Source organism: Pristiophorus japonicus, chromosome 12 (assembly GCF_044704955.1).
Source record: "Pristiophorus japonicus isolate sPriJap1 chromosome 12, sPriJap1.hap1, whole genome shotgun sequence".
Lineage (NCBI taxonomy): Eukaryota > Metazoa > Chordata > Chondrichthyes > Pristiophoridae > Pristiophorus > Pristiophorus japonicus.
This window is the reverse complement of record NC_091988.1, coordinates 49,867,963-49,879,067: the sequence shown is the minus strand read 5'-3', so window position 1 is coordinate 49,879,067 and position 11,105 is coordinate 49,867,963. Positions and strand designations below refer to the sequence as shown.

Below are 11,105 nucleotides of genomic sequence, written 5' to 3'. Positions count from 1 at the left end.
GTTTAATTCTGAACTGGTTTTTGTATCAGATGAATTGTTCAACATTTAATGAACAGCTGATCAGTTATTTCTTGCTTTAAAACTTCCCTGAATTGTATGTGTAATAAAGGGAAGCAAAAGATAAATGTTGGCCAAGATAAATCAGTGAAGTGTGAAAGCAGACAGCTGCCAAAGAGCAGCTGGTTATCATTTATATACACCTTGATTGTACAATAAATAGTACTTTGTTTAAAAAGTTGGTGGTGAAACAGCGACGTGTGACATTTGGAACAGTATAACGAGCCTTCTGTTCTCTCAGTAAGTGTTAGTTATTTTCTTTTAAAGTACTGAACAGTACATGGGAAATGTGTACTTAATGTATTTGTGGGCTGGTTGGACAGGAAAAGATTGGAAGGGTGAGAAAGAAAAATTTAAAAAAGCATGTAGGTGCATAAACAACATGTTTTCTTCGGATTGTACAGTTATACCAACCAGATACAGGCAGATTTAGATGTCACTAAGATGTACAAGTTTCCCCAAGAACGAGGGAGGTGAGAGTTAAGCCAGCTAACCCAGATACAGCCATAGGTGCAAGTGAATTTACCCAAGAAGGGGGAGCACCTCGAGTTCAGCATGTTGATGTCTCAGAAGACAAACATCATCCTCCCAATGAAAATGGAGTTAACCAGCTCATCCAGACAAGGCTGTTTTAAGTTCTGGAAACTATACACAGAGTTTAATCTATTTAATAGACTGGCTATCTAATGTCCTTATATGGTTAGTTCTGAGGAGTCTAATCCTCAATTAATCTCATGCATTTATTTTATATCAATTTCAAATGCGGAGATATAACTATTGATGTAACTGAACTGCCTTTGTAACCTCCATTATTTGCCACTTAACATTATCTGCTAATTGTCTGCATATTCACCATTTAAATTTAAATCCTGGAATACAAGGACAGAAAACAATCGTTAGTTCATGATTTTATTGTTTGACTTCTTTGGTAACTCGAGTTAATTCACTCACTTGCTTGTGTGGATTCTGAGGAGGTTGGTAATGTAAATGCGAATACAATCCGGACTTGTTGATGTAAGACAGTTTGGTGAGCCAAATTTCAGCATTAACTCTTAAGATATCCACCGGGTGGTACACCCCACATGGTTACTTAATGAGGAGTTACGGTGAAGATTCATCCTCTGCTGAACCAACTCCAACATTTTGTAAACTGTATAAGTATTTGTGATGTTACAATAATCTTCCTGCAACTTCTGTTGAAATTTAAAAGAATGGATAATTGGAACAAGATATTCTCCAGGGGGTTCAAATGAATGGTTTAAAACTACAATCTAAAACCGCAAATTAGATTACGATGTTGTTCTTTTTACATAATACACATGGTTGGGGTAATTAAAAAGTGCTGTATATAATCGCAGATAGATAATTGCTTATACAATGTGTAACTGACAAAATGATACAAAAGGATCAAATCACAAGTTTTAAAATCATGCCACAATGGACTAGGAACCTCCATACTAACATTTTATGACAGTTTAATTATCATTTTGTATTTTATTTAAAATTACCTTTTAAAACAGCCAACATTATGGGACTAATTTTCATCTGTTCTATTCCTGCTGTGGGCTGGCATGCATGGCGCTTGTTCCTGGCCTTGACTAATGCCTCTCTGGAATAGTCAGTTAGAAGGTGGGAGGGGGGGGGGGGGAATTCTGGCCTGATTTGGTATCTGATTTTCCTGTTTAGGATAGCAGCCAACTACTTCTCGGCACCTTTTGTGTGGCAGATTAGTACCATGAACTCCCATAGATTCAATACACTGTATTCGCCAAGGAAGGCTTCTTCAAATTCACCAAACAAGTGACAAAACAAATTTAATACAGCACATAAAGCACTTACTGGACATTCATTTATATACACTTGCAAAATTATATTTTGGGTTCTTGGAAATTGTTATGTCCCTGCTTACAGAAGTGCCAAGTAATTGCTATATCCTCTAACAACATGCTAACAGCCCCCTTGTATACGTTAGCCAGTGCCATCTTTGGCTGACCACATGCACATGTAAAATCAACTCAACTGTCCCGGTTTGCCCTCTAATCTTCCCTCCTTGGACTGAGAACCGATTGGAACAGATGAATTTGAACCTGCATCTTCTCCATTCTACAGTACTATATAATAGTACACCAAAATGCAGCTTTATCCAGCAAAAAAAACTATTAAATATTGTAAAACTCTCATTAAAACCAAGTTCCTCAAATTTTTTTTTTTAAAAAAGGATCGAAGACCAACAACTTTATTGCAAATTAATTATAGCAGCATACTAAAGAATGTTGTCCATTAGATACAAACATTGCACTTAATATTTCAAAAACTTACAAGCATAACATGCAATAGTGACCTTTATGTACAATTTACATTGTACAACACAGCAAGATGCATGTGTGTAAAGCTAAACATATTTATGTTGAATTTGTAAAAAATAAACTTTAAAAGCCCTAGCCATCAAAGAAACAACTGGTCTGACTCCCATGGTATTTACAAATCCCCAAGAGTGCTGTACAAATATAACTTCACTATCAGTACAAGTTATTATTGGCCATACTTGGCATCAACAAGTTAGCCTGTAAGTTCAACTGGCAATTCTCTACTGCAAAGCAGTTCCCACTGTCTAGCAAGCAACGCAATCAGCTTCTCACGACTTTCAGGACTGGCTACAAAGAGACACCATTGAACTTCACAGCTGGTGTTGCAGTGGTTTCTTCTACTTCCAGAAGAGGCATTAAGTGGATGTTCAAAATGGTCGAGCATCATGTTACTCAGGAGGTCACGGTTCTGCACATCATCAAACACAAACGTGATGGCCTGGGGATAGGTCTGATAACCCATGAGCACACGATCCAGATCACGGATCCTCCTGGCATCAGTTAATTGGTATTTGTCCCTCTGTGGAGGCTCCTTTGCAAATTCTGGCAATGGATAGCTGACATAATCTTCTTCAAATAGAAGCATGTCATAGCTCGTCAAAATTAAGGTTTTAGGCTGCAAAGAACTTTTGCTAGCATGTGAAGAGCTCTCCAGAGACTTTACTTGAAATGCCAGAACATACAAGAGAATGTTGGATGTCTGGAGATTATTTGGTTCCTGTATGTTCTCCGCTACTATAAAAGACAGGTCACCAACCTCTTCTTCACTGGGATAAATGAATTTCACTCTACTAGAGTGGACAATTTCATAATTTTCCATTTGACCTGTTCAGAAAAGATACACATGGGTTAAAAATAGTCCTTGGCATATTAATATATTTTATGAATGAATTGAATTGCAAACCAACATATTCCATATTGGGAGGCGGAATTGCTAACAAGCAAAAACAGGCATCTATTCCAGGCCCTAAAATTAAGTACTAACTTATCATTTAGCTCTGGAGGTTTTCATTAAGCTACTTTTGCTGTTGTGAATTATCAAGATAGGAGGAGTTAAATATGAAGAATAGTATTGTGGGCACAAAGCAAGATTTTAAAAAAATGGATGTGCCAAGGTGGTGTAGAAGCGTAGCAAGTTGGAGCACAACACGTGAAAACAGAGTGTAGGTTCAATCTCTAATCAGTGCTGCATTAAGAAACAGAAGCCCAGCACTGCCCCACACAGACAAGGCAGAGAAAAAAAATGCATCATTAAGCACTCTTCTGCACTTCCTAGCTACTGGTGGAAGGTTAGTCAAATGACATTTGTGGCTTGGAGAGGCCATAAGTGGGAATGAACCCGAAAAAATAATCTCATTTACATATAAAATGTCCATTCTGTGCACGAGATGCAGAGAGAGTTGATGGTCTGTCCATCCAGTTAGTAAATATTAAGTAAAAACTACAAACATTTAACCCCCAAAATATAATGGTGATTGTGTATTAATAGTGGCAAACTATTGAACAGTCAATTATCTTCAGGTTTCAGTGCTAAATCCTATTTACATAGTCAGTCTTTATCAGTACCATGAAAATACATGGAAACTGGCAGCATATAGCAGTCAGAAAAGTTACATCAAGAGCGTCAGACTATTTGAATGCAGTTTTGAAGGTTTTTGTAATGATCATAAACTAGCTTGCACAGGCGTGTTAAATACTATGGCCACTTCATTAAATGTTTCCGGCAATAAATTTTAGTTGCACATCACTGGTTTCTTCTTCCTATACACCATGCACTAACATATACTAGAAATAATGAGAAAAAATAAAAGTGCAGCTTTCCATTATGTGAACCACAAATAGGGAGAGCAAACAAAGGACAATCGCAGGTTTCAGGAGGATATCCCTGCAGAACTTCAATTAAACTACTGTAAAAATGTTTTAGCCCTGTCCACATTACCTGTGCTTTTCTTTCCAAATTCTGTATAGAAATCTAGCTCCACTGGCTCTGGTGAAGGCGTCCGTTCCAACAAAGATAATACCGCCATTAACTGCTGCACAAAGGTATGTGTGGTAAAGCTGTCCCTGGTCAGGCAAGCAACTATGTGTTCAGCAGATGGACCTAGATCACAAGTTTAAAAAAAAACACATTAATGAAGCATCACTAATTAAAAATAAAACTAGTCTTTTTTTTTTTAAAAATAAAAGATATTGTATATATTTGCTAAATCTAGGAGGAAACTGCATTGAGTGTTTGCCTAAATAGGTAACAAGAATATATTTTTCCCTCATTTTGAAGAGTATTTTTTACCAATAGTGAAGCCTTTCAGTAAAAATTCTTAACTTGTTAGCCAACATCTATAAGTCATCATTCTTGATGACATTTATGAAGTATTAACTTGTGTACATTGCTGCAATACTGATCTTTGAAAATTCACAAATTCTCCACGAGGACTGAGCTTGATGGGGAATAATTTTGTAGGACTATCCCTAAACATAATTTGACAATAAAAAGTGCATTAACCCATTCTACCCTACAAAAATCTAAACCAAGAATGGATATAAAATATCACAGGCAGCCAACTTCCGTACCATCACACTCTCCAGCCCACAGAAAGGCCTTAGAGGGTGCAGAGGTGAATTACTAGAATGGTACCAGGGTTGAGGGACTGTTATGTGGAGAGACTAGAGAAGCTGAGATTGTTCTCCTTGGAGCAGAGGTGGTCAATGGGAGATTTAATAGTAGTGTTCAAAATTACAACCGGTTTTGAGAGTAAATAAGAAGAAACTGTTTTCACCGACAGGAGGGTTGATAATCAGAACACAAAGACTTAAGATAATTGGCAAAAGAACCAGAGGGGAGATGAGATGAGGAGACCAGCAAGTGGTTATGATCTAGAATGCACTAGCTGGTAGGGTGGTGGAAACAGATTCAATAGTTACTTTCAAAAGGGAAATTGATACATGGGGAAAGAGCAGGGACATGGAACTAATTTGATAGCTCTTTCAAAGAGCTGGCACAGACATGGGCTGAATTGCCTCTTTCTGTGCTGTAAGATTAGCAAGACAAAAGGAAATTAATTTGCATTGCAGGAATTTCTGTATTGTTGTCAGTTGAACAAAGGACTGCTCTTCTGCTGCAAAAAAATCTCCTAGTTCTTATCAGTATTAAACAAATAACATACTGACATCTCGGACAGCAATTCATTGCTTTACCATGGTCATGGTTAAAATGTCAACAAATTTTTTAAGAAATACAACTAAGTTTACTGTTATTGCACGGTTATAAAAAGGAGCAACACAAAAAGTAGACATTTTCTAAATGCTTGAAAAACTGAGCTAACTTGAAGGGTTGACTCACCAGTGATGCGAAAATACTGATCGAAAAGGCCCACGTGTACATTCTGTAGATCATTTAATTTTAGGACAAAGCAGAAGGACAGCAGCAGACTGGTCTGTTCACAGTCAGAAGACAGCCTCTCATTCCAACATCCTAATAAAATGAAAACAGGCCATCAGATGTTAGTGAGCTTAATGTAGTTATATCTATTTTTACACACAGAGTTATTTACTCCATGTTCCCGACAGAGAACTGTTCGAAAATGAATATTTAAACTTTTACTCCAGTTAATTATTGAAACTGGAGCAACATTAAGGAGGTACTAGTTTATACGACTAACAGTATTATGTAGTGGATAAGATATGAAGAAACCCACATTCAGGTGAAGTCTGCAGAATACATGTATATCCAGGATTGCTTTTATAGCTAATGTTTTGCATTAAAAGGATAAGGAAAACAAAACAAAAAAATGTCAAAGTTGAGCCTGTAAATATTTTATTATATTTAATCCACAAGTGATTACATGGGGAATGTGCAACCAGTTGAACGATTTACTGAGCCCAAATAAAATTCATTTACGGCAGAAGCACCCACGTATTACAGAAGGTAATTAATCCTTTACACCATTTATCAGTAAAAATCTCCATCCTAGGTTACTTAAAATACAAAACGGATGTTTGTACTCATTGATAACCCCCAACTCAGGATGGAGTGATGGAGGAGCCTCGGCCCTTGCTCTTGTCCAACAGGTTTGAGGCTCTTACTCCCTGTGTGGACGAGAGCAGGGACTGCAGGGAGGATGAGCAAACTGACTACAGCACCATGGTACAGGGAGCCATTTAAGTGGGGGGGGGGGGGGGGAGTAAAAAGAAACGTTGTAGTGGTAGGAGACAGTGCAGCCGAGAGCGTGAGTCCCGAAGGCTGTGTTGCCTACCCGGTGCCAGGGTTAAGGACATCTCCTCTGGGCTGGAGAGAAACTTGGAGTGGGAGGGGGAAGATCCATATGAGTATGAATAACCTTCATATTGATTGGACAAAGCAAATTGGCCAGGGTAGCCTTGAGGAAGAGTTCATAGAGTGTATCCGGAATAGTTTCCTTCAACAGTACATTGCGGAACCAATCAGGGAGCAGACTATCTTAGATCTGGTACTGTGTAATGAGACAGGGTTAATAAACGATCTCCTAGTAAAGGATCCTCTAGGAATGAATGACTATAGCATGGTTGAATTTCAAATTCAGTTGGAGGGTGAGAAAGTTGTATCTCAAACTAGTGTCCTCAGCTTAAACAAAGGTATGAAGGCAGAGTTGGCTAAAGTAGACTGTGAAAATAGATTAAAGTGAGAGACGGCTGATGAGCAGTGGCAGATACTTGAGATAATTCATAACTCGCAAAAAATATGTCCCAATGAGAAGGGATAACCATTCATGGCTAATTAAGGAAATAAGAGATGGTATCAAATTGAAAACCGGGCCATACAAAGTGGCCAAGACTAGTGGGAGGCCAGAGGATTGAGAAACTTTTAAAAGCCAGCAAAGAATCGACAAAAAAAAAAATAAAGAGGGAAGATAGATTATGAAAGCAAACTAGCACAAAATATAAAAAGAGATAGTAAGAATTTCTACAGGTACATAAAAAAGTAGAAAAAAAAAAGAGTGGCTAAGGTAAATATTGGTCCCTTAGACGATGAGACTGGGGAATTAATAATGGGGAACAGGGGAATGGCAGAGACTTTGAACAAATATTTTGTATCAGTCTTCATGGTAGAAGACACTAAAAACTTCCCAATAGTGAATAATCAAGGGACTATAGGGAGGGAGTCACTTAATCCAATCACTATCACTAATGAAGTAATACTCGATAAAATAATGGGACTAAAGGCAGACAAGTCCCCTGGACCTGATGGCTTTCATCCTAGGGTCTTAAAAGAAGTGGTTGCAGAGATAGTGGATGCATTGGTTGTAATCTACCAAAATTCCCTGGATTCTGGGGACGTCCCAGTGGATTTGAAAACCGCAAATGTAACGCCCCCATGTAAAAAAAGGAGGCAGACAGAAAGCAGGAAACTATAGACCAGTTGGCCATTGGTTCGTTGGGAAATGTTGGAGTGCATTATTAAGGAAGCAGTAGCGGGAAATTTGGAAAAGCATGATTCAATCAAGCAGAGTCAACATGGTTTTATGAAAGGACAATCATGTTTGACAAATTTGCTGGAGTTATTTGAGGATGTAACGAGCAGGGTGGATAAGGGGGAACCAGTGGATGTGATGTGTTTAGATTTCCAGAAGGCATTCAATAAGGTGCCACATAAAAGGTTAAAAGATAAAAGTTCACGGGGTTGGGGGTAATATATTAGTATGGATAGAGGTTTGGCTAACTAACAGAACAGAGAATCGGGATGAATGGGTCAAGTTCTGGTTCGCAAACAGTAACTAGTGGGGTGCCACAGGGATCGGTGCTGGGGCCTCAACTATTTACAATCTATATTAATGACTTGGATGAAGGGACCGAGTGTAATGTAGCCAAGTTTGCAGATGATACAAAGTGGGTGGGAGAGCAAATATGTGAGGAGGACACAAGAAATCTGCAAAGGGATATAGACAAGCTAAGTGAGTGGGCAGATGGAGTATAATGTGGGAAAATGTGAGGTTACCCACTTTGGCAGAAAAAAGTAGAAGCGCAAATTATAATTTAAATGGTGAACAATTGCAAAGTGATGCAGTACAGAGAGACCTGGGGGTCCTTGTACACGAAACACAAAAAGTTAGCATGCAGGTACAGCAAGTAATCAGGAAGGCAAATGGAATGTTGGTCTTTATTGCAAGGGGGATGGAGTATAAAAGCAGATTAGTCCTGCTATTGTACAGGGCATTGGTGAGGCCACACCTAGAGTATGGTACACAGTTTTGGTCTCCGGATTTAAGGAAGGATACACTTGCATTGGAGGCTGTTCAGAGAAGGCTCACTAGGCTGATTCCGGAAATGAAGGGGTTGTCTCATGAAGATAGGTTGAGTAGTTTGGGCCTATACTCATTGGAGTTCAGAAGAATGAGAAGTGATCTTATTGAAACATAGAAGATAATGAGGGGACTTGACAAGGTAGTTGCAGAGAGGATATTTCCACTCAGGAAACTAAAACTAGGGGACATAATCTCAGAATAAGGGGCCTCATTTTAAAACTGAGATGAGGAGGAATTTCTTCTCTCAAAGAGAGTTTTAAATCTATGGAATTCTCTGCCCCGGAGAGCTGTGGAGGCTGGGTCATTGAATATATTTAAGGCGGAGAGACACAAATTTTTGAGCGATAAGGGAGTAAAGGTTATGGAAAGCGGACAGGGAAGTGGAGCTGAGACAATGATCAGATCAGCCATAATCTTATTAAATGATGGAGCAGGCTCCAAGGGCCAAACGACAGAGTTCTGTTCCTATTTCCTATCCCGCCCCCGGTGCATGGATGCCAGGTGTTGGGTTCAGTTTTAATCTTGCACCCTACTCTTTTCCCCCGTCCCAGCAAAACTCTGCACAATACTCAGTCATAGCTCTCATATGAAGAATAGCCACTAGGAGCAGGTATTTCAGGAGAGGAGAGAAAATCAACTGTGCTCAACAGCTTTAATTAAGAAACCTTAAGAATATTAAAGCTCTTAAATACTGAACAATTCTTTTTCTCTGTCTCCCCCATCCGTTACTATCAAGAACTCTTTCCTATTTCAATAACTCAGCTCTGTAATTACAGAACAGGATTAATTTTTAATAAAATATTACTTGAACTGAAGTCAGAAGGAGATGAAAAAGGATCAGTTAATGGCAAGAAGAGTACATAATACAACTGAGCAAACTAGACGATCTAAATGACCTCACTCCGACAATTTAAGTCCTACTTCAGAGGTTTAACAACGCTCAGAATTAGAAATTACTGGTCATTTGGACACTTTGCCTGTGGAAATGTTCACTCTTCAACCGATGCTATTTATTCGAATCCTATATCCGGTTATAATCTTTGCCTCAATAGCCTCAAATGGTAAAGCATTCCAGATTCTAACATTGAAAGAAAATTCTCTTCATACTTCTACTAAATCATCCCAAATCCATGCTCACTTAATAGGAGCAGGAGTAGGCCATACGGCCTCTCGAGCCTGCTCCGCCATTCAATATCATGGCTGATCATCGACCTCAACTTCACTTTCCTGCACGATCACCATATCTCTTGATTCCCCTAAACTCCAAAAATCTATCTAGCTCAGCCTTGAATATACTCAGAGACTCAGGATCAACAGCCCTCTGGGACAGAGAATTCCAAAGATTCACAATCCTCTGAGTGAAGAAATTCCTCCTCATCTCTGTCTTAAATGGCCTACCCCTCATCCTGAGACTGTGCCCCCTAGTTCTAGACACTCTTGCCAGGGGAAACAACCTCTCAGCATCTACCCTGTCAAACCCCTTCAGAATCTTGTATGTTTCAATGAGATCAAATCTCATTCTTCTAAACTCCAGAGTGTATAGGCCCATTCTACACAATCTCTCATTATAAGACAGCTCTCATATCCCAGGAATCAATCTAGTGAACCTCCGTGGTACCGCCTCCAAGGCAAGTATATCCTTACTTAGATAAGGCGACCAAAACTGTGCACAGTACACCAGGTGTGGTCTCACCAAGGCCCTGTACATTTGTAGCAAGACTTCCTTACTCATACTCCAACCTCCTTGCAATAAAGAACATGCCATTTTCCTTCCTTATGGCTTGCTATACCTGCATGCCAGCTTTGTGTTTCTTGCACAAGGACACCCAAATCTCTCTGAACACCAACACTTAAAAGTTTCTCACCATTCAAAAAATATTCTGTTTTTCTATTCACTTGTTACCAGTTCATTGACCAGTGGAAACAACTTACTATTTATCCTCTTAAAACCCTTCATAATTTGTAAAACCTTAGATTCTCCCTCAACTTTCTCTGTTGCAGAGGAAAAAGCCCCAATTTTGCAGGACTTCTAAAAATAACCACTAATTATAGCAAAACTTCACTGGACCCATTTCACATCCAATATTCTTTCCATGACATGGTTCCCAGAATGACATACAATACTCATGTCTTGTACAAATTCAACATCACTTTGTTTTTATATTCAATACCCCAAGATATAATTTGCTTTATTTTAAGCCTGTTACCCAATCTTCAAAATTCAGTGTATCTGCACCCCCTAGATCTCTCAACCTCCAAGCCATTTTAGATTAAGATCATTCACCTCACAGTTCTAACTACCCCACACCCCCCAAAAATGCTTCACATTTCTCTGCATTGAACTGAAGTCAGTCACCCATCTGTCCACTGCCTGTCCTCCTTCTAGCTCCTCTATTCTCTCACA

At 39.0% G+C, this 11,105-nt stretch overlaps 1 protein-coding gene across 3 annotated transcripts in view; it reads right to left on the bottom strand.

The window, feature by feature from the left end:
- Positions 1-1,706: 1,706 nt before the first annotated feature.
- nisch (nischarin) overlaps positions 1,707-11,105 on the bottom strand; it is a 61,768-nt gene continuing 52,369 nt past the window's right edge. For 2 of the 3 annotated variants that reach the window (XM_070895409.1, XM_070895411.1), the window contains 3 exons: positions 5,764-5,895; positions 4,363-4,524; positions 1,708-3,248 (listed from right to left, as the gene is read on the bottom strand). In XM_070895409.1, the coding sequence (XP_070751510.1) occupies positions 2,617-3,248; positions 4,363-4,524; positions 5,764-5,895 (926 nt within the window). In that variant the 3' untranslated portion in view covers positions 1,708-2,616. Of the gene's footprint in view, positions 3,249-4,362; positions 4,525-5,763; positions 5,896-11,105 lie in introns of all 3 variants that reach the window. The other variant, XM_070895410.1, reaches the window with a different exon arrangement.